The 24,615-nt window shown below is 34.8% G+C and overlaps 1 protein-coding gene and 1 long non-coding RNA gene across 2 annotated transcripts in view; both read left to right on the top strand.

Moving 5' to 3' along the window:
• The first annotated feature begins 1,187 nt into the window (after positions 1 to 1,187).
• Positions 1,188 to 5,610, top strand: LOC145770803 (uncharacterized). Its single transcript, XR_014289174.1, has 3 exons — positions 1,188 to 1,311; positions 2,322 to 2,447; positions 5,505 to 5,610. It is a non-coding gene; the product is annotated as an uncharacterized LOC145770803 (long non-coding RNA).
• Positions 5,611 to 6,014: 404 nt separating this feature from the next.
• The window catches only part of LOC145770885 (uncharacterized), a 45,536-nt gene continuing 26,935 nt past the window's right edge, over positions 6,015 to 24,615 (top strand). Inside the window, exons 1-13 of the mRNA XM_082582628.1 lie at positions 6,015 to 6,063; positions 6,327 to 6,452; positions 9,103 to 9,228; positions 9,931 to 10,263; positions 10,672 to 10,860; positions 11,625 to 11,828; positions 12,481 to 12,731; positions 14,891 to 15,067; positions 16,870 to 17,095; positions 17,742 to 17,838; positions 18,098 to 18,247; positions 18,443 to 18,610; positions 22,587 to 22,714. Coding sequence (XP_082438754.1) covers positions 6,015 to 6,063; positions 6,327 to 6,452; positions 9,103 to 9,228; positions 9,931 to 10,263; positions 10,672 to 10,860; positions 11,625 to 11,828; positions 12,481 to 12,731; positions 14,891 to 15,067; positions 16,870 to 17,095; positions 17,742 to 17,838; positions 18,098 to 18,247; positions 18,443 to 18,610; positions 22,587 to 22,714 — 2,224 coding nt within the window. The remainder of the gene's footprint in view (positions 6,064 to 6,326; positions 6,453 to 9,102; positions 9,229 to 9,930; positions 10,264 to 10,671; positions 10,861 to 11,624; positions 11,829 to 12,480; positions 12,732 to 14,890; positions 15,068 to 16,869; positions 17,096 to 17,741; positions 17,839 to 18,097; positions 18,248 to 18,442; positions 18,611 to 22,586; positions 22,715 to 24,615) is intronic.

Below are 24,615 nucleotides of genomic sequence, written 5' to 3' on the forward strand. Positions count from 1 at the left end.
GAAACAAACAAGTTAATTCAATGCTTCATTGACATTTTGCGCACCTTGACAATACGCACCTTTAGAGCGAATAACATAAAAAACAAAATTTATATACAGAACTATGCAAGTATTTTAAAAACTCAATCTAAACGTAAACAAACGCTTAAAGTGACGCAACTCAAAGCATAGTGTTATTTTGTTACAAACTGTTGTTGCAATTGAAAATATCAAAATCCAAAACATGTTATCTTGGATAAAAAATGGTAGTGTCAAAATTTAAATTATGCACAAACTGCTAGTTCAAGTCTTAAAGCGTAGTGTCAAACAGTATTCACTTACTTCACAATGTAGATTTTAACGCCCTGTTTTAACCTGATGCTGCGAGTTCACTGTGGTAATAGCGAATTGCACTAGCTTTCGAATCACTTATCCCTACAGATATATTGTAACTGTAAAGTGCCCATTCAATAATATTACTGTACATTAAATCATAAATGTATGCACATTATAGATAAACAAAATATATTTTGTTTCTCATAAACATTTATTATTAATGATGTCAGTTTTCAAACAAACAACTCTTGGTTTTTCTTTTTCAACATCAATTATTATGTTTTAGTACTGTCAGACCGAATACCATAGAAAATAAATGCATGAATAATGAGCTTCTAAAAGAACTTAATTTTAAACAATTACCATACTTGTAGAAAAATCCAGCCGCTTGCCTAGGCTCTGCATGTCCTTGTCAACAAGTTTGAAAGTTTTCCCTTGTTGAAATCTTATAGCCTTTAATTTAGTATATCAATAAAGTACTGCTTATAGACAATTGTGTTTGAAGTTTTCTTTACAAAATCAGATGTATCGATTTCATTCTTTAAAAAAAAATGCCCGAGAAACTTTGTCTTGAAGGCTTCTATTCAATCGGTTGTTGAAGGAAATGTTTTAAAAACCTCAATATTACGTTTACTGTTCTTTAATATCAAATTGTTTCTGTCCACTGACAAATAACACAATCTCAATCATTAAAATAATCATTAAATCATAAGCACTGACTTCAGCTACCCATTAGTGCAAAGTGAATAAACAGGTCTTTGTGAATAAACATGTTTATTTTATGTTAACTGAACTGTAATATGAAATTACTATTGTGGACTGTACAGTGACACTGTTGCAGTTTGAAGGATATATTCTTAACCATTACAGGTACCAGACGACCATGTGATCCATCACCTTGTCAAAATGGCGGGTCGTGCGATCCTGCTAGTGAATGCTCCAATGACTACAACTGCACGTGTCTCGGTCGTTTCAAGGGAAAGAATTGCAGCGAATGTAAGAAAATCAAAGTAGGCCTAAGATATGGTTGCTGAGCATTCAACGTGTAATTCAAGGCAATGGAATTGTCCAATTTGTGACATGCGACAATCATCATCGAAATCAAAGAATTAAATTGCTTGAATATACATGCGGATGCTACTAAAAGATATAATGAATTTATCGTCAAAGAAGTCGAATAATATAATCTAAGTGTTTAGAAAAGTAAATACGATGTACTCATATCTAAAATCTCAGCTGTGCTTGTTTCTTTAACTAGAACACTTTCTGGCATAAAATTAATTGAAAATGAGTTTTCAAAAAAGCGTTCGTATACTTTTATGTGCATGAATAGTATAGCCATAGACAATCATCAATAAAACTGTTTAAAACATCGTCAACAATGGAAAACAAATATAAAAGTCATAGACAGACAATCGATAACAACTTAATAACATTGAATTGCATAATTCAAAATTAATACAGAAATGAAATAGATACATAATTTTGAACGTTTTTGAATTAAGATATTTTCCTGAAGAGGGCAGAAAGTTTTGCCGAAAACGTTCGAAATTATGTATCTATTTCATTTCTGTATTAATTTTGAATTATGCAATTCAGTGTTATTAAGTTGTTATCGATTGTCTGTCTATGGTTTTTAAAAAGTACCTCTCTACCAAAGCTAAATATAAAAGTAGGAAATGTAGTAAGTATGCGACTAAATTTAAACAATGAGTATCAGCCAATGTAAACTATTATACGCCAGTGACCAGTTGTTTTGACTTATATCATCTTAAAAATACACTTCAACAAATGCATTTCATGCGATACAAAAAAGAAACAAATCAAATTATTTCACAAGATTACTTTTAATTTCAAAACAACACAAATGCATTCCTACGAGTTTCCAAAGCTTTAATTAAGAGCAACTTAATAAAAAGTTGATGGGATATTAATCACAAGTTCAGTTTGTAGGAACTTGATCATACTGCTTGAGAGATAACAGTCTGTGTACACATGTGTTCCAGGTGTTGCACAACACTGTTCTTCCGGTCCATGTCAACATGGTGGAACTTGTACGCCGTCTGAAAACTGTATCAACGACTATACATGTTCTTGTCCGAATAGTTACAGTGGCAAAGATTGTCAAACATGTAAGTGATGAACTAAACAACATTGGCTGCCTGTTTTGTTTGTTTCTTTGCCATCAAAATTTTTGCTCTACGTAAAAGATTTGTTCTTAACCCATTAAACGCCGCACCTATTTCTAGAAGTTCTTTTTTTTAATTTTCTGATATGTTAGTAGCACCCTTCCAGTTTCGATATTTAGTAAAAAAAATTGAAATTTTTTTGTTTTTTTATACAAGATCTGAGGCGTTGCAGGAACGCAACGTCAGCGGTTAAGCGATAATTTTTTTTTAATTGTTTGACTAATCGAGTGTTAAGACTCCTTTCCCTTTGCGTCTTCTCCGTCTCTCTTTTGACTGTTTCCTTTTTTCCTCTGAACATATAAAAATCTAAGACCATGTTTTAGTCAAGTGCCAAAACATAGTTTTCTATTCACAATTGCAAACAACGAAATCATGTGGCATAAAAGCATACGAGTAATAAAAGTACACAAAAATGCATTTAATATAACACAATGTCCTTGAACACATCTACTTTGGATTATTGCCTGTTTTTGTGGTGCAATTCATTGCAATGATGATGAAAAGAAACGTCTCACATCCCACAAAGAAAACGCGTTTGGCTGTGACACTGTCTGCAACGACGTCTTTTATTGCAGGGAATAGTTTTTAGAAAGTGGTGCGATATAGAATTACTTGGTCGACTATATTCAAGAGCAAAAACACTTGGGCATCTAGTGGCAGAGATTGCAAAGCGTTTGGAGTTCAAAAGTTTCACAGTCACTTGTCGTCGAAACTCTAGTAGCGAGACTTTCTTGTGATGTTGAACATCAAGCCATAATTTCCACGCATTTACCATACAGACATCAACATAGTTAGAAAATATTGGCCACCACCACTTTTTACATCTAATGCGAATGCAATAGTTTGATACCATGTTGTCAGCCAGATCGATACCTCCCATGTACTTATTAGATTGTGAAAGCATGTTAGGTTGGCTAACTTGAATCTTCTTCTTTTCTGCTGCAGCGAGACACACTGCTGACTGGGTCAACTGCTAGCAAATTCGATCCCACTGTCACGGCTTTATTATCGTTCTACCTAGTAATGCAAACTTGATTGTTCTCTTCGAAACATGACTCGTAGGCTACCATCTTCTTTCTTTTTTACCAACAACTTTTTTATCTGCCAGAGGACAATGCCCAGTGCGATTTTCTCGCATTGTACCACAAGTGTAGTATCCAACGTCGTTTAGGTAAGATAATAGATCAAAGGAAGTAAAAAAGTTGTCAAAGTAAACAGCGTGGTATTCTTTACTCAAAATTTGCAGCAGGTCAACAACAACGTTTCCACCCAGTCCAAGAGAGCTCTCAAAAGTTTTCTCTTTGTTTTATTTCCCAGCATATAGATCAAAAGCATACACATACCCATCGGACGATGCAAGCGTCCATGCTTTATATCCGAACCTTATATGCTTCCCTCGCATGAACATTCTTGTTGAGTCACGTCCTCGATACGGAATCATCTGCTCATCAATAGACAAGTTTGTTTTATGAACTCCGAACTGTTGAAACTTTTTGTTCATGAGTTCCATATATGGCCTAACTTTGAATAACTTGTCATCTTTGTGGATGGTACAGTTATCATTCAGATGTACATTCATTTTTATATCTCTGAATCTTTGTCTGCTCTTGACGCACTATAGCAGTGTTGCAGTCAGGATCAAGGGACCAATACATTTCTTCTCGTGGAAGTGCCAGTAAACAATAGGAAGCCTATGAATGACTTCATTTCTGAAATCGAACACGTAAATATGTGGCTATTGTTTTGTCTGGCGTATAGAACGTTTTGATCAATGAGTAAATTTAGCATTTCTTCATCGAAAAATAATTCGAATACCTCCGTTGGTGACTTTCCCAGTAATTTCCTTTCCAAATCTTCCACCTTGTCAGCTTCTTTGCTTACAGGAGAAGATAGGAAAAAAGATAGACCTCGGGCTTCTGGAGGAATAACTTCATTGTCACATTTTAGGGCCTCTTTAAACAGATTTCTATGACGGAAAAGCAATTTTTTGTGATTATCCAAAGAGCTGGGGGACTTCGCCCCCAGACGCCCCAACACTTTGCCGTCTTCTCTGATGTGCGATCCACACAGCTACACTACAAAGAAACACAATACACTTTTTTCTTTTTTATTTCTTTGTTTGTGTCAGACAAAAATCCAAGTCGTATTACATACTACCTGAAAAGTGTTTCGGTGGTCGTACTGGTTGTTTAATTTTCGTGGCTGTATGTGAAATATTCACCGGACCGCAAAAGTATTCAACTTGTCAAACTGGACCTTTGCTAACATTAGTTGAGTAGCCCTGCTGTAGGGTGTAATAAAAATATTTTTGTATGTTAGTTTGATTTTAGTTAAGTACATATCTGCACAGAGCCATTGAGAGGATACTTTGTGCCGCTGCCAATGAGGTCCTCAGGCCCATAAATCAAGACACTTCTACAAAAAATAGATTATATTCAAACTTACAAGATTTTTTCAAGTTTCCGGCCTCTTAGAATAATTATGGGCCCTTAAAATCATCCCGGGATCGGTTGGACTCCTGGGCCCCTCTGTCAATGCTTTCTGGGCCCCTCTGGGCCCCTCTGTCAATGCAATACTAACAAAAATAAAATAAGGTTTGTTGTACTGTTTTTGCACAATGCTCATAGTTTGGTATCATGTGGTTGTGTGGCCTAATCTATCGTAAGTGTGTGATTGACAAGCGTTGTTACCTCAGTTGATATAAAAACGTATTCCTGATCTTATTTTTCCAGTGTCGACGATGTACAGTAATGTATTTGAAGGTCAAATTATAACAACGTTACAGAAAAGTTGCAGTTCGGTCCAAAAATTTTTTTTTTTGCCGTGGATCTTGTTCATATTGAGATATGAAGACGTGGTCTAATACCCTTTGATTAATAAAAAAATAACTGTAAAGAAACAATAGTCTTGTTGATATTACTTTTACGTTTTTTTAGTTAATCCTGGAAGCATTCTATTACACTTTCAAAATCACAAGTTTTGTCATATTGTCATTTCCAGGCAATGTAAATCCGTGTTCATCCGATCCATGTCTAAATGGTGAAACTTGTACGGCGTTGAAAGATTGTGTCGACGACTATACATGTGATTGTCCGGATGGTTACAGTGGAAACAATTGTCAAACATGTAAGAGATAAATAAAACAGAGCTTATCTGTATAAAAACATTGTCATCTTCTCCTTTTATTGCCTTGTATTAGTGAGTCGATTTGAAACATCTCATTCTTGCTACATTCTTGAGAATATCAGACTTAAAAACGGAATTTCGTTCTTTGTATCATTACACATGGTCTGTTGAAGTACCTTACCCAGTACATCATTTATGTCTGATTAACAAATATCTTGAAATAGTCAGTAAAATTCACCGCGACGAATTGTTATTACAAAATCGCATTTCCTTGTATGTACTGTATGTCTACTGAAGCCGGCATTTTACCACATTTGTACAGAAAGTGCTGCAAGGTCACATTAAAAAAAATTCAATTCAGCTGCAAAAAAGAACTTGATCAAAATGAATGTATTGGTGACCACTTTTGAACGATTGGAAGCTTTTGTCAACTGTAAATTTTGAGCAATGTTAACAAATGAAAGAGACGAAGAAATGAACTAGTTCTTTAAAGCCAGATGTAAGCTATCGATGGCACCATTGAAAGGAACACTAATATCTCCAAGTATTTTGTCTTGCAGTCTGGTAATCAATCGTTTATGCATGAAATGTTTGAAAAAATTTATTGTTTTGTTCATTGTGCTCTAACATCAAATCGTCACTAACTCAGTCACTGATATTATTACAGTTTAAATGACACATTCTTAATTATTACAGGTATCAGACAACCATGTGATCCATCACCTTGTCAAAACGGAGGATCATGTAATCCTGCTAGTGAATGCTCCAATGACTACAACTGCACGTGTCTCAGTCTTTTTAAAGGAAAGAATTGCAGCGAATGTAAGAAAAATTAAAAAAGCATAAAAATATCATCATTGAGCAATCAACGTATGATTGACTTCAATATAATTGGATTGCATAGTATCATTCGAACGAAACCATTGAATTAAATTAATTCACTATAAAAAAAAAATCATAGACAAGCAATGCTTAGCAGCACCACAACATTTAGCATAAAAGCAAAACAAAATAAATCAAAATAGCGAACGTTTTTAACTATTCATATCGTTCTTTTCAAGGCTATAAAAGAAAAAACAATTTTACATGTATGAGAAATATTAGAGAAAAATACAATAAAACAGCAATAAAATTATGGTCTTGTCTATACATTGAGAAACTGCGTAGATATTGGTAGTTGTATTTTCCTCAAGTACTGTATTTCTCATTCATGTAAAATTGTTTTTTCTTTTACAGGCTTGAAAATGGCTATATGAATAGTCAAAAACTTTTCAAAAAAAAGTGATCTCTCCACACAAATTGTATTAATTTATTATGTATAGTTGTAATGTTAAATATTGTGATGTTGCTAAGCATTATTTGTCTATGATTAAAAAAACAACCTCTCTACACAAATTTAATATAAAAATCTGCAAAAATTAATAAATAAAATTGCAGCATAATCGAAACGAAACCATGGTCGTGTCAATTTTAAAATGTTAAATATGTTAATTCGTTGTAAAAGTTTAATAAATAATTATACATTGAAGTAGTCAACAGCATCATCCAAACAAAACCAATGTTGTTTAAATTTAAACCGTTGCGAAGTTTAAGAAAAACGTATAGAACTTTAAACGTAAACTTGCAATGGCAAAATTGTTAAGAGCCGCGGTTATATCATATTTATAGACCTTGATGATGTAAAAAGTAATAATGCTTGTTGGTAGTTGTTATTGGTGGTGCGATCAACTGCTAATCCCACCATAAGCACAGCATTACTACAGTATAACTTATCGGTTTTTACTCAATCCAGGTACTTTTTGTTGAGTCAGTGCACGACATCAGCTAGTGAAGTTAACCAACTTTTACTACAATTCGACGTGTCCCGAAACTTGAAAAGCAAGCTTTAAAAACTCGGAATGATCCTCTACTTTAGTATTTTGTACTTTACCGCTTTTGAAAAAAAGCACATTTGACAAAAAATAATTGTTACACAGTACAATTCGATGAGAAACTTTTTGACACATTTTGCAAGCGCCATTCATGTTAATGGAAAAGGTACATTCTTAACATCTTCAACTATACATTTTCCAGAATATGAACGTATAACTACTCCAAATACAATAATAATGTCTTTGTGCACAAATCAACGTTGAAACTATGGAAGTCATGTTATTCATGACATGTGTTTCTCAGAAATACCTGATGAAACTAAACAATATTCCTTGATAAACAATATTCCTTGATAAACAATATTCCTTATCGAGCTTAAAGGTGCACTGCAACGAAAATACATGGCTTTTGTATTTGTAGATCTTTCTGAAATAAAACGTTTTTCAACAATTTTTTTATTTTTTGTGTTACCATTAATTAAAAAACCTAAAAAAAACTTTTTTGAATTGAATGATTCTGATTGGTCAAAATTTTTGATGACGTCATTGGCTGGCAAAGCCGCATCCAAGGTCTATTGTTTTGCGTGCAAACACAAGGAACAAATCGCGTAGGCTACCGAAACAGCGAACAATTTTGTGCTAAGGGGGTTTTTACACCCTTAAAATGGTGGCTTCCTGTATGGCTCCCGGTTGTACTAACCGGGGAATCGTCAAAGGGGTATCCTTTCATCGTTTACCTCGAATAATGACAACAAGCTGAAGAAATGGATCTCAGCGATGAAACTCAAACACCCACCTGTAAACAAGCACTGCCGTTTGTGCAGCAATCATTTTCTGGCCAGCGATTACCAACGTGATCTACAGGCAGAGCTACGAGGCACTAAGTCCAGACACCTGCTCATCCCTGAAGCTGTTTCTTCTGTCTTTGATTTTTCAAGATATGTAAAAGCCACTGTCAATACAGTACCCACAAAACTCGATCGACCTAGGTACAAGTCTGTGAGTAGGCCTCCAATCGAGCGTTTGGATCGAATAGCAAAGCAAGAAAACAACAAGACTTTGAAACAGATCAGTAGAAAAGTAAAACATTGGCAGGGTAGGCAACTCTGAATACATAGGCTACTTTTAGTTGATATAAACAACTTGGTTCAAGCAAATTATTTTCCTGCATTTTTTTCAATGCAAATTTTCCATCCGACTGCTGTCCGAACTGGTGTTGTCAGAGCACGAATCAGAGTGATGTTCTTCGCTGTCAAGTCGCCGTCTTTTTGGTTCAAAGAGAAATCCTTGTCTTGTTTCAGACATCTTGTTTATGCTCAATATACAATGACCTACGCGACGTTTCTAAGGCAAATGCATGAAGCTGTTTACTTAGTTGCCCGCCGATGACGTCACAAGACACATAGCGCCATCAGGTGGCCGATTTTCATTTGGTTATATCTCCCAAACAAAAAGGCATATCAAAAAAAAATTTCGAAAAGTATAATACTTAAACACTAATTAATCACCAAAAAAATTTTAATTTTTCATTTCAGGTCCCCTTTAATAATGCAGTAAAAGTAAAAATCACATGTTTTTGTACTGTATAAAATACCTTTCAGGTGTTGCACAGCCGTGCTCATCCAAACCATGTCAAAACGGTGGAACTTGTACGCCACTTGAAAATTGTATCGACGACTACAATTGTAAATGTAAGGGTGAATACAGAGGAAAAGATTGTGCAAGATGTAAGTGATAAACTAAAATACATTTTTCTGAATAAAAATATTGTTCTTCAGTCGTTGGAATTTTATTTTGTTTTTTTCTGAGAAACGCTCGTTTACAATCAAAACAAAACAAAAAATTAAGTTGATTCATGTATTCATCTATATAAGCATAATATCGTGGAGGGATAATTGCTCCTGTTGCCTAAAGCGACACAAATTTTGGCAAAACCTAAAAGAATACGAACAAAAGTTGTAAATAAAAAGCCATCCAATTGCATCAATTAGAAAAACTACAAGTTGCCCAAAAATACGCTGTATGATTTTCGTCTGACACACTTAGATATATTGATGTGTTGATTGTTTTGAATGATGACAGAAATAACAAAATCTGAGCAATCTTATTTATTCACAACTGTATCATTTTAAGCTAAAAAGGATAAAATTACCATTTGTAACATAAATCAATTAAAAGTTAATAAAGTGCAAAGTTAATAAAAGCGTTTATTTTGTTTATACCCAACGTTAAGCTAATTCGGAAAGCGTCTTTCTGCTATATTGTTGCCAATGTATAAAAATTTATGCAAATGAATTCTGTAAGTTGAATAAGTAGGCAACCATTTTACCAACACGTTTTTCACGTTGTTGACTTCTGATGTTTGTCGTTCATCTTATGCAGGCGAATAAGAATAAATGTTTAAACATTTTTTATTTTGTTTTTTACAGTCCCACCGCGTATTGCAGTCCCACCTAAATTTTCACCATCAACCAACACTTTCAGCAACAACTTCACATTAAAATGTGTGATAGAAGGGAATCCAATACCAACAGTGGATTGGAAAATCACTTATGATGAAAAACCAAAATATAATTTTGAAATCATATTGATTTCGAATGAATCATTATTCAACATTGAAACTTCAGTAACTGGATTTAAAGTTAAATCTAAACTGACAATGTCTGCTGGTGGATTGTGTTTGGGAAGGAGTGAGGTGTCATGTTGGGCAAAGAACCGTTTATCGAGTGCATCGAAGATTCATTCTTTTAGTCTAAATAATCGTAAGTTGTGATACATAATTACGATACTAATCAGATCAAATTTGCTTCCTCAATGCTTAATAAATGTTATTCTGTCTTATTCTAAAATCTCACTTATGTTTCTTTTAATGGTTGACTATCATTCTTGGATACGTTCCTTTAAGGAATGTCATTGCACCCCACGTCACATGAGAAATGAGTTGGCAAAACATTTGCCGCATATTGTTGTACCATATCTTTGAGAAAGATGTTTTATAATAACTCAAAACATCTAAACAAGGTTGTTAATAAAATAGTGTGATAAATGTGGAAAATTTTAAAGTTCTATTGAGACGGAAAAGCAACTTTTGATTATAGCTTTGTAGCTCTTTTCAAATATTTAGTGCACAGCAAAAATAAGAAGTGCAAAATATTGTGCGTTTGTTTCAGATACTTATAAACCATTCAAAGAAAGCTACTTTGTATTTTCATCCAATGAGATGCTTTCTGCTGACAGTGCTAATGAAGCCTGTACGAGCTGGAATTCAACTCTTGCTCACATTCCTGATAAAGCAACACAAAGATTCTTGGAAAGGAAACTCGCGAAAATGAAAAATCGACCAAAGAAGTCATCAAAAAGTGAATACTTGAGATATTTAAACTTTGTTTTCCCATTTTTTAATAAAAGCTTATTAATATTTGGTAGATTTCTACATCTAATAATCTTGAATCGTCAAAGTATTCAGTCTCTTAACCCTGCTGCGTTTCAGCAGTTAGTGTATTTGCAACGTAATGGATAAAACGATTTAATTAGGTTTGCAGAGTAAAAAGTACAGGCAACTTTGAAATGCACATCCTCAAAACATTAGATGGCATTCCAAGGCACGTATTGCACTATAAGAAGTACTTTCTATAAAACTTATCTGTCATTTAACCATTCGAACTTTTTTATTGCCCTCGTTCGTGTTTGTACAATTCATAATTTATTTTAGCATAAGTCTATCTCCATTTCTAAAGTAAATATTAGAATACAGTTATACGGAATACAGTACAACTGATCTTTGGATGATATGTTAAAAGTTTCATTCACGTGTTACAGTTAATTAACAACCCACATGTGCCACCTCTTTTAGGATGTTTTTATTTTTAGATATTTATTTTAGTTTGATATTTTTTTATACCTTTATTTTTATATTTTATGATCATATACAGTATAGTGATTGTCTATTTTGTATTTCTTATATTTATTCTATTGATTGAAGTAATAGTTTACCACATCATCATGTTCTTCATATGATGGTTAGTCTTTTTTTAGAATGCTCACTTTCAAATGCTATTTTCATCTTAAAAATTTCAAAACGATGATGGTTTTTATTGGTTTTTTGTATGTTTATATTGAGTAGACACCTGGATTGGATTACGACTAAACAAAGATGGGATCAGACTTTGGCCTGATCAGCAAGTTATAACTTACTCCAACTGGGATGATGGAGAACCAAATCAAAACTTTTCTTGCACGTTTATTTCTGAAAGCAACAAGTGGAAAACACAAACTTGTTCAGAAACAAGCGATAGTTTCAAAGCTCATTATATTTGTCACAAGCCAGGTAAAGTCATAAAACACAAACTCTCACAAAACTTTAAGGCCTAGACCTAGATAAACTCAATTATAAAATACCACTATACAGACATGTCAAGAATTTTTTTCTAACGGTTTTTAATGGATGTAAAGAAAATAATAAAACGACAACGGGCGCTCATTGCAGCCTCACTTCTTTTAAATTAATTGGAAATTCCATGTTGCTAGCCACACCAATTGAAGACATCATGCTTGAAAATTATTTGAATTATATGATGGTGAACTTTGTGGATATACACAAAAAAATGTATTCTACTGTAAAGTTTAAAAGAAGGATTAAATAAGATGTAAAATGCTTTGCTTTGTATCACCACCATTATTTTCAGCCGACAACTGCTGAGCGAAGGCCTTCTTGTTTTTCTTGCCAATTCAGTCTATCAGTTTTATGTACCAGTTTGTTGTTGTTTATAGAGTTGCTTTGTATAAGATTACCTTATGTGCAATGACTAGGCTATAAATGGTGTTTATACTATGTAGTCAATATTTGGCAATATGCAGGTTACCAAAGCCAACCTATGAATATGCCATCAAACTGTAATTGTGCAATGGTGTTTATTTTACTCAAAGTTTGCACTTCTTGTCCTTTATTAGTTTATTGATTATTTTGATTTTTCTACCAGGCAGAGAAATTCCTACTTTTATTAACATTGCTTCTCCTCCTTGTCATAACGGTAACAGCAGTGAGCTACATGTTACCTGGCAACCTTCTCCTTACATGACTCAAATAAATCACACTCTCACCCTCATTATGAACGACACAAAGGAAGTGATCCAATTAATCCGTTACAATTTGACTGACAAAGAAAATAGAAACGAAACATACTCACTTTCATTTTATGGATTGAAACCTCAGCAGAAATTCAAAATCAAGGTATTTTATGACAATTAAAGCTGTGACAAATAGCATACAACTTAGAAACTTTGAATAGTGTAAAGGTATAGGATAGGCTAATGCAGTTACATTTTAACAAAAAGAACAACATGTTTAACTACTTTTTTGTTTTCGTTGCATCGTGGAATTTTTTTACGGAATATTCAATCGTCAAATAACTGCAGACAGTGCACACCATTTCGGCCTTCCGGCCTCCTCAGTGCAGTAGGTACATTGGTATGGCCATGGAGATATGTACCTCCATGTGACATTTTCCCATTTGTGGAACCTAAACTCCAAAAATGGTACTATTACTGTCAACTTTGCCAAAGTGCTCAAACTGAAAGCAGTGAGCTTTGCGCAATGCATAGCAAGGTGCCTCCAGTATAGTGCTCAATCGGAGTAAGCAAAGAGCGTCCATAACTACAGAGAGTGCACACCGTTTCAGCCTTTCGGCCTCCTCAGTGCAGTAGATACACTGGTATGGCCATGGAGATATATACCTCTATGTGACATTTTCCAATATATATTTTTTTTGCTAATTTACAAAGAAAAGAAAAAAACAGCTTGTTTCTGTTGAACTGCTTTTAGTGTTGATTGCTTGATGTTTTTTGTAGGAAACAATAATCAAGCTTTATTTGACTTTTTTGCTAATTTACAACAAACACATGATGTGATATCAAATCATGCTTTGCATTGTCATTTTTAAAACTTGGAAAATATTTAGCTTGTGCAATCTAAAACAGCAATCACTGGACCTTTATTGTAAGTGTTTAAGATTAAATTAAAACACGTGCCACCAATACTGACAACACAAGTATAATACTTCACAATGTAGATACTAACACAGTTTCGAAAGCTAGTGCAAAGCGCCACTATTACAGCGAACTCGCAGCATTAGGCTAAAACAGGTTGTTAGTATATTTACATTCGTGAAGTAAGCAACAACCATGCTGCTAAAAGCGAAACTCGATCTATTGCACAAGCATGATAAACTGACTTCGCTTTATTTTCAATTTCAAAATATTTTATGCTATTTTCATTTTAGTGCATCTTTCATCTTCACTTTATTTGCAAATAAATTTTCTCATCTTCTTCCTTAATGTTGCAGCATTTGATGGTCAAGCTATTTTACACGTTCAAGTTTGTCAGCCTTTTGTCAACTTCAATCAACCCCAATATTTTTGAAGGAGTCAGTTGTTGTCTTTTTCAATAACAAATACAATACCTCATGGCCAAATTTTATTTAAGTCCGACTCGTTAGCTCAGTAGTAAAGTTCTCGACACAAGACAACTCGACACTGGTTCGACTCTTCAGGTGTGCGCTTGAGCAACGCATTTTCAGGACTGCTCTCCATTTAGTGGCACCTAGTGGATGGAATAATTCCCCGGCAACAACATTTCAACAATCGAAAACTTCATTCTGCCAATCTTAGTAACCAGCCCTGCTTCAAGAGTTTCTTCAAGTATGCTAAACCACCAAGAATAACCTATAAAAGACTTTGTCAGTCCGCGGATAAACATTCCAAACCAAATCAACCAAACCAACATGATATGATGGCGGTTTACTTAACCTTTCAGTTACAACACAGCCAAGTATCTTATCGTTCTAGAATTGAACTCTTTATGGAGCAGTACACGCATGAGACAATATTTTTAAACACTGGTTGAAGCGCCAAAGGCACCGTATTTGAGATGTGCACGCCATGCGACTATACGCCTACTAGCCTACAATGTTTCTAGACAAAATAGTGAGCAGCAATTTATCTGCAAGTGTAGTCGATTGATTTTTGTTGATTTTCATATTGAAATAAGTTTTTTTTTTCGTAATGATATGTTGTTAGAATCTAAATTTCAACGAAATTTAATTTCACTTTGAGGAAAGTAAGCCAAGTTCAGCTTAAGGCATATGATGCAATGCATGATACAAATTCGTTGCTTTTATTTTCACTGAATATTGTTTTTTGAGGCCCATTTTTCGTATTGTTTCCCGACCAGTCCTGATTTTCTCTGAGGCCCTGTTAATACCCACTACCTTCACTTCACCACCACTTACAATTAAGTTGTAAATCGCCACTGGTAGCAACGGATTACGTGGGCTATATCCATAATACATAATAAAAAAATCTTGATTATAAATTCGTGTCTTGCTTTTTCAGATTGATGTTGACCTCACGTATTGCTCAAAACCAATATCTACCACGTCCTCGCAAATGTCAGGCTACGTCACACCTGGACCATTGAACAATGCGACGTTGCAACAAACCAGCAACAATACCTGCATAGTGACGTGGACGTGGCCACAAGACAAGGAACATACAATTGAACATTTTGTTGTAAGACTAAAATTTTATACATATACAAAGCACATATAAAAGTCATGTGATAAGAAAATAATAACTTATAAACTCTACTGATAAAGATTAATCAGTGATTACTTTTTTTATGACACTAACATTCTTCTTCTTCATCGTTTGTCACACGGCACCGGAGCAACATGCAAGCTGTTGTTTTATCGTTGAACTCGGCCAAGTCCTGTGCAGAGCACCTTGCTTTTAGGACAGGGCATTCGAGTAGATATTGTATCGTTTGTTCCTGTCCGCATTTGCAACTTCTGCTTCCCATGTAGTACCCTCAGTGCCTCAACAAGGTTGTACACCTGTCAATGCCAGTTCTTAAGGCATTCGGTTGAGGCATTGCCAATACTTCCACGGTTTATGATTTCAGGGAGGATAGCCCTCTACGGGTGAGAGCTCCATATTGGCCAATGTCGGTCATGCTGCCAGTCCCTCTTACCATAATTGAACCCGCACATTGGCGGCCACCTCTTCTTGACCCAGTGAAACAAATGAGGCAATGAAACTTTTTCTTGACATCAATCCCCTGAGTGCTGGAGTTTGAACCATGTTCTCACTAGACCTTTTCTTTCTTCTGTTCACGCTTCTTCTGATGTTGGGGGGAGAAATTCCAGACAGAATGTGCAACGACGTGATGTTGGTTGGTTTGATACAACCTGTTATCAGACTGAAGCTTTGGTTCAATATCGAGTCAATATTATTGGCATGTGCTGAGTGTTGCCACACTAGGCAAGCATATTCTGCAACCGAATAGCATACCTATAATAGACACTAACATTAAGACACAGAGAGTAGCCCTATACCTGGCAAACACAAAGCTAAAATATTTGTTTGTAATAACAAAACTTGGATGGCCAAAGAGTATGGGTAGGTCTCTATATTTCTACTACATAAGAAAAAAAGTTTTTTTTTAATATTTCTTCTTCTAAAAAAAGTGTCCGGAGTCGGAGTCGTTACAAAATGCGACTCTAATTTGATGCAAAACGATGAACAATAAAATTGTTGTTTGCAATCTATTTTCAAAAGATTGTTTCTTGTTCTCTCTCTAATGCGCTTTACCAGAAAAGAGAAGTATTTGTTCGTGTTATTTTTGTGAAAGTCGCCGTTTTAACTTTGATCACAACTTTAGTGAAATTAAATTTTAAAAAAGTAAAAAAAGACTAAAATTTAAAAAATCTGGCAACCTTTAAAAATCTGGCAACGCTAAAGCCAGAGTCGCAGTTAGTCTGTTGTTAACCGAAGAAATGAAGTCGGAATCCTAAGTTTATCGCCTGACCACAGCCCTGTACATAACACAGTCACATCAAAAAAATGTGTTGTTTTTGTTGTGTTTGAATTACAGCACAAGGCAAATGGGTGTGATTAATGTTATTTTAAGTAACATGAAAATATTATTATTGATATGGTTGATTTTCGGACAAAAATCATTGGCTTATTACTCTCATATATTTGCACGGAAATGGATGTTGTTGTACTGCTAAAACAAACCAAATTTTTTGTTATGCATGATTATCATGTTAAGTAATAAACAAAATTGTACTTAAATTCAAGAAGATATAGACATTTAAATGTTGACAAAACTTTTAACACTTGATGTTTATTCTGGACTTGAATGTTGACCTTATGGACTGTAATGTAAGTCCATTTTATACTATTAGGCTCAAGTAATTACAAATTAAGATTCAACAATAACCGTTCGGCACATTTCTAGTTAACACATTTATTTTGTTGTATTCGAATATTCTTTACATACAACTTTCGCAAACCTTGTTTGTCAACAGGTCAAAGTTGAAATGTTTCCCAACACTACAAGGAATGACAGTTACAAAGCAATCTCCGAGTTGCTCAGTCGCGAATTCTTTCAACGAAATGTGACGTCACAAAATCGATCTACTTTCTTTTCTGCTTTGCCAAATCGTCGTCACGTGATTGAAGTTTTTGGCCAATCCTGTGCCGGGAATGGAGTAGCAGCAAAAGCAATTGGAGAATGTATTGCACCAGTATCAGGTATCCTGCAAGTAATGTATTTTATTAATTTGTCACTGCTGAATCCAGTTCTTTTGTTTCTGTTTAGCACAATGTTTGTCTGTGTGATTTGATTGTAATAAACAAATTTGTATTTCTCTGTTTGCCATCGTTTGCCAATCATCGATTTTTTTTTAAGAAATATTTTGTACAAGTTTACTTATGAAGGTTTAATCGCACGGTTAACTTTCCGTCGTTTATTGACTTGGCATTGTTCAACCCATTTGGAAAAACTTATATAGGCCTAGTGTATTATAAAAATTAACGCAGGCTGCTGCATAAGTGCTTATCAACTTAATGAACATTTTGTCGGCTGCATAGCCGAGTGTTGAGAACCCTGGAACGGCAATCGAAAGGACGCCGGTTCGACACCGCTTAAGAGCATACGGCAGTGTCTGTGGCAGGACACTTAAAGGCATGCCTGAAGGTGGACACGAAGATTGGCTTCCTTGCCTTCGCTTAATCTAAATCTTCAACGTGCCGTCCACTTAGTCTAAATCTTCAACCACCGGGTGTAAGCCTGGATACAACAAACAAAAACATTTTAGGGAAAGTTGTCATTTACAAGTTTAACCAATAACAACATTACGCGGTTTGGAAACTATTTCAATGATGTATTTTCTTTCAGGACCTTCGAATTTGACTACTCCCTCACAAATTGACCCATCATCTGATAATATAACTCTGATGATACAACCTCCGGATGAAACTAATGGACTAATCAGGTAATTCAAACTATTGATAGCAGATTTTATTGGTAAACTTAAATAAAGCAATTGTTTTGACAAGTAACTTGTGATTTCAAATAATTCCACAACAGGGATTAGTTCGTTTAGTGTTTTTAACGTTTGAACGTTGATTGTGAAGCTTCCTGTGTGACTCGTTTCATATTCTTGAGCAATGTAAGTTTTTACAATTTCGTAAAGCCTGTACTCTTTTGGCTTACTCCAAAACACTTTTTCAATCATTTCTTTGTTTTAACAGTTGCTATTTCCTTGTTGCACAAATTTTTGACTCATCACAGACTAACAACAAAACTACATCTCCTTTCCAATCTCTCCTTGACAACTTGGCATCCACTAATTTATCAGAAGCTGACAGTGGACTTCCGTATCTGGCAGTTGCTGTTAAGCAGTGAGTTTTGTGACCACTTGGTTAACAGTAAAGTTTCAGAAAATGGTTGCATTGCACCAAAAGAATTGACTTGTACAAGTAAACGTTTACGCTTCTCAGTAGTCCTTATGCACTATCTTTATGTTTTTTTTTGTTGAATTTAATCATTATATCAATGCTTTTAAGCTTTCACACATTCCTTGGTATTTTGTTTAGCTTCCGCAAAACTTTTATTCTTATTTCTTTGGGCAACAACCAAACAACGAGCTGTGACGTCAATGATGTGTCAAGTACTACGTCATCAACACGTCAACGACGCAGTGCCACACAAGATGGAGTGTATCAAGCACAAAACTATCCTCTACGTCAGAATCAAACTTACTTGTATGTAAACCACAGATAGGGTTAAGTTTTAATTGATTGAATAATTTTGGAAATTTGAACATTTCAACTTCATAATTTTGCAAATTTCGATTAAAATCTTTTTAAGTTTCACATAGAAATTTAAGATATTTGGTAGCACACGCACCACAAAACGAAAAACTTAAACGTTCTTGTTCATCAGCAACTACAGGCACAACTGTAAACTAAATTTACAGGTACACGCAACAAAAATCCGTCCTTCTAACTAAGGTACGTGCAGCTAATAAGACCCGGCCTGTAATAAGGCCCACCCCCTGGATCTCCGTTGTTACAAATATTTTAAACAAAAAAGAAATCTTTTTTTGCTGCTATGGTGAGTTGAAACTGATTGGTAAAGTTTCACAGCCTAAAGTTCAGAACTTTTTGAGTTACGGAAAGTTGAAGTTTGGGGGGACTGAAATTGAGTGGTTTTATTAATTGTCACATATTTTAGACTGCTCTGCAGTAAACAAACCTGTTTGCTTTCCATTTTTTTGCACTTTATGTGAAAGATATGTGCATGCTGATGCAGTAAAACCAATAAATTTGACCTTATTTTCTAATTAAAGCAAGACTGATAATGATGATCAGACTATGCTAATGTTGGTAATAAGGCCCATGGGCTCATAGGGTAAAAAAATTGTACCGTTTGTGCACCCCTGGCTAAAAAAAAGTGAGGGTTATAGACTTGAGTGACCCAAACAATTCTTGTTACACCATGAATCAAATTTGTTATTGCAATGGAAATATCACAATTTCAGTATCAAAATACTTTAGCATCCCTACCATTATCTAAAATCACCATGTCGCTTTGAAAAAAATGGAGCATGGTGAGCGAAGGGTAGTTGTCTCTGTGTATTTTCCTATTAGTTCTGTGCCTATGTTGTCGATTAGAAGTTGTTTTGTGGTGTTGTTATTGTGAAAATACACCTTTTCTATCACTTTTGATGCAAATGCAAACCGGGCCTTATTCATAACATATGCATCTAATAAATCCCGCATGAGATTTTTTTTATTTTTTTAATATTTCACAACTCCTTTTACTTAGAAACTTGTTTCACATATATGTTGTTTAGATAGACCAAAAGTATCCTTATTCCAAGCTTCGTTCGAAATTATGCAGTATTTACAAAAATATTGAGATTTGAAAGTTAGCGGGCCTTATTAGCTCCAGGTACCTTACGAGAAGAGATAAATATGCAACATTTGAAAATACATTTTCTGAATCAATATGAAATTTATTTCTTATAACAGTTTTCTAACTTTTTATGGCTAAGCATGGCCACCTGGAGATGCGGCTTGATTTGTCACATTTTGCAGATTTTGATTACAGCTATTGCTAGTGTTTGACTGACATTTTCTGAGATTTTTTTACTTTTTGCTGTCTCCTAATGATATAAAAGCTTTTTGTTGCTTTGGGGAAGCAGTAGCAAATGAGAAAAAGTAAGTTGAAAAACTCTGAATCAGACTGTTATTGAAAAATTAACAGTCTGACTAAAATCTTCAAAATCAAATTTTCTTTGTTTTTCAACATCTGAGGATGTTAAAACCTAATGTGTCACCTGGGGAAAACAGTAAAAAAAAGCATAACAATATAATTTGTAGAAAAATTTATTTAAACATTCGCCAAAAGTTAGCAAAACCTGGAAATTTCTGCAAAATGTGACAAATCAGGCCGTATCTTTAGGTAGCCATGGGCTAAGTAATACAAAGTATTTTAACTTTTGACTACGTAGCCTATCCTTTACGAGTAATGGTAACTTGGTATTTGCTTGACTTCAAAAGAGCATTTAACATGCAAATGTCTTGTTACCAAAGTGTCTTGCAAAGATAAAACCACTATGTCGTCTTTAGCATATCTAATAGAGTTGTACAATGAAGTACTAGAGCAGTGGTTCTCAAACTGGGGTCCGCGGTTCTTTTGGGGTCCGCGAAACAATTTTTTGGGACCGCGAAGCACCTTGCAAAAAAATTAAAGCGATTTCGAAGAAAAAAAATTGTGGAAAGTAAAAATTTTCAGGCAACTTATTTTCCAAACCATAGTAAGCTGGCTTGGCATCCCTCGACACAGTATTTTTAAGCCTGGCCTTTCGTTTCATTGTGATAGCCGTTGCTTCGTTTCTATCGCCTTTGTGACATCAAGGAGTGCATAGTGGTGACGTACTCCTACAACACTGGTAGGCACTTTGACATAGGAATAGGACAGTTTTCCTTGCGAATCAGCTGATTTCAGTCGAGCGACTCAGCACGCGATATTTTTACTGATTTAAGTTTTAAATTGAATGCCTTTCCGAACTTCCAGTTTTTTTTAGCCTTAGTCAAATTAGCCCAAAATTAACAACTTTTTAACTTTACTAATTGAATTTTTAACATAAATTTGAGTAAAAAAAGTGAAAATGGCTCAGCCACTAAAAAAATTAAGATTCAATGATTCCTATGTTCAATTTGGTTTCACTGTGATACATTCTGGAGGAGAAGAAAAGCCGCGGTGCGTGCTATGCTGTAAAGTTTTAGCAAGTTCTGCTCTAAAACCTAGCAAGCTGAAAAGACATTTGGTAGCACATCATTCAGATTATCAAAACAAAGATGCAGATTTTTTAAACAACAAGCTAATAGTTTAGTGCAAGATTTGATAGCACTAATGATCAATGGAAGGAAAATACTGCAGGGTTAAGGGCCTCCTACGAAGTTGTAAGAAAAATAGCTATCGCTAAGAAGCCTTACACCATCGGAGAACAACTGATCTTGCTTTGTTGCCAAGTTATTGTATCAAACGTTTTGGGAGAATCTGAAGCTCAAAAGCTGAAGCAAGTGTCTCAGTCAAACGACATTGTGAGTAGGAGAATATCTGAGCTATCGGAAAACATTTTGTCGCAGGTTGTGTCAAAGATACAGAAGTCAATGTCACATTGATACCCAGCTCAAAACATGTTGGATGTAATGCATATAATAATATCAAGATCATATTGAACCAAACGAAACCTAACATAGAACTGATAACACCCAAGTAGGCGCACCCATTTTATTGACGTGTGCACTTTTAATTGCAGGTAATAAATAAATTATTATTTACCGTTTTTGCGTTAATTTGCCGTAAGTTTTCGGTGGACCGTGAGTCTTTGAAAAAATTGCAAAGGGACCGTTCAACAAATTTTTTGAAAAAGTTTGAGAACCACTGTACTAGAGGTAGACTTAACCCTATGTTAGTACGAGCTGTTTTCGTATGCGGAAAGCACGTCACGGGCTTTTTCAGCCCGGTGCTAATTAATCGCTAATAACAGGAGCTATGAAAGTCACAGAGTCAAAATATTTTACAAGATAATAGCCATGTGTATTGTGCGTATAGAAATTAAATTTTTACTCAACCAATTTGTTGAAATAAAGTGATGAAAAAAAACATCAGAAAGTCGATTTTTACTCGAATTTCCTGAAAATAGCTTCAAAATTGAAATTTTTCAATTATAACATAGAGTAATGCTAAACTAAACAAAAATTGCTTTGCTCATAAATGTAAGGCATTTTTGAATGTTTCTACATTTCAAAGTAATTGCACTAACATTTATATTGCACTAACATTAACATAATATATATAACTAGCATTGCACGAAAATGTCTAGCCACCTGAGACGAAATGCTTTTTGTGAAGGGCAGGAAAGTAGAAAAATGACCAGTTTAGGTTTAGAAAATTCGGAAAAAATAAAAACTAAAAGTCAAGAAATTTCAAATTTCTTGCTTATTTCCTTCTAAGAAATATTTCATTCCTAGAGTGGGACGTCCTCATAAAACCCCGTGTCTCTAGAGATAGGGTTAAAGTGCTAATTTCTCAACAGGAAAAAGAAATGATGTTTTTAATACAACAAATAAAGCTAAAAAGGGCACACGTCAAACCTATAAAAAATGTTCATTGATTTGAAATATTCATTATTTTCTTGATTCGTTTTTTTGTGCTTTTTTTCAGAATTTACATTTTATCTACAACACCTTCATTCGATGACAAAATATCATTTGTATCCAGTGACGTAACTATGGTTACCACTAAACCTTCACCAACAGTGGAGCCAGTTCCAGTTTCTGAACAAAGCTTAGGTAAGACAATTTGGAACAATCATTTTGTGCATATGCATTTGCAATTCTGCAAAAGGGTAAAGTCATAACACATTTGCTCAAAAATTCCATTTAATGTAAAGTTTATTGTTATTTTGAAGATATCATTTTAAGAGCACATTGCTCTTGAACAAATTTTTAGTTTAGGTGTTTTATGGTATTGTTGCTATATGGCGCAGAAAAAAATATTTTCTTCAGCAAAAATTTTCAAACAACATTCAGGTTAATGATGTTTCAGGTCCATTTATTTTGTATGGGCAAGAAACCTAAAAAACAAGCTATTAAAATGCAGAATTATGTCAAAAATAATAGATTTGCAGTGTTAGTCTAAACATGGAAAAACATTAACCCTTACAAGGTTGGGCTCCTGGAGTCTTGCTCAGCTTGGGGGGGGAGCTGTCGATTCTTCTCATGCTTTAGGAGTGATATCTCTGTCATTTTTTTTAGGTACGGTTTCAAAATTTGGGATTCACTTTGTAAAATTATTCACGCTAAGCATATCCAAAAATTAAAACTATGTGAATTTTAAAACTGCTCATATACGTTGAAATGTTGAGGTGATTTATGACTTTTGGATTATTTTGTGATTAAAGCAATTGTAGCGTAAGTTTACACATTATTTTTTGGTAGAGTAATGAAGAACATGCATTGCAATGTTGTGATTAAAATTTTTCTACATAATCTCAATTTGAATCTATGTTTTTCATGCAAAATAATAACTTTTCCCACGCTCAAACATAAGCTCGACCCTTGACTAAAAGAACAATGCTTCATCAATTACATGCAGTAATGAGATTTCAGAACGCGCGTCACACCAATTTGGATTATGATCTTGTGACCTCGGTTCCAAGAACAGTAACTCCTACGCTTTATTAACAAATGTAGACCAGCTGAAGAAGCAGGGTGGCGTTTATCAAATACTATTATGTAATCCACGAAACGAATGGAAGATCATGCAACAAAAAACGCGGTTGAAATGCAATGCATTGTAGTTGCAACAGCGTCTCTCAATGTAAGTTCAATGTGAACTTGGCTACATACAAGGCTAGTACTAGGAGTAAGATCACCCGACAAAGTCGATGATGCTCTATCGTAAACAGAAGTCAGAAAGAAATTCAAAATAAAACAGCTACGGTTCATTAAAACGTCACAACACTTTTGTTCAGAAGGAAAATCTGTAATGCCTCCGGCAAAACTGGTCATTTTCTTGTGGATTCAATAAGCTCTCTAAGATTCAATACATAGGCCACACACTAAAATCCAAACAATATTTAGATTTATTCAAAGTAGTATTTATTATGAGTCAAATCATTGTGAACCTGGAGAAATACTTTACAAAGAATTAGCTGTCAGTGCGGTGCGACGGAGCAAACAGCTAACCACATCATCTTTGGGTGTCCCATCTATTCCCCTCCCAGTGGAATAACAGGCCTCCGCACAATTGACGATCTGACGAAAAGTTGGCTCCAAGTCCTTCCATTCCGCTGATCACAAACTTTCTGCTTCATACGAACGACGACGACGAGCTGCCTAATGGGCGTTTATGCGATAAAAATGTCAGTTTGGCAGCAAAAGATTGATAAGTATGTTGATTTGGTTTTAGTAATATCGGAATGCAGCAATTGGCACAATGCTCTAGCAGCAACGTTTTGCAACTTGATTCAATGGTAAAGCAACCTGTGTTCTGTCAGGTTATGTACACACAAGTTCAGAAATAATTAGGAATATGCAATGAGGCACATTGAAGTTACAAGTGGCTGCACATTTACAGATCGATAATACGAGAAGTTGAATACAACGCTAATACAATCATTTCGACGTGGATTCAACATCGCAAGACGATGTAAACATGAGCGGGTTTGCAATTAGATTACTTCTCTTCT

The sequence above is a fragment of the Aplidium turbinatum genome, chromosome 5 (assembly GCF_918807975.1).
Source record: "Aplidium turbinatum chromosome 5, kaAplTurb1.1, whole genome shotgun sequence".
Lineage (NCBI taxonomy): Eukaryota > Metazoa > Chordata > Ascidiacea > Aplousobranchia > Polyclinidae > Aplidium > Aplidium turbinatum.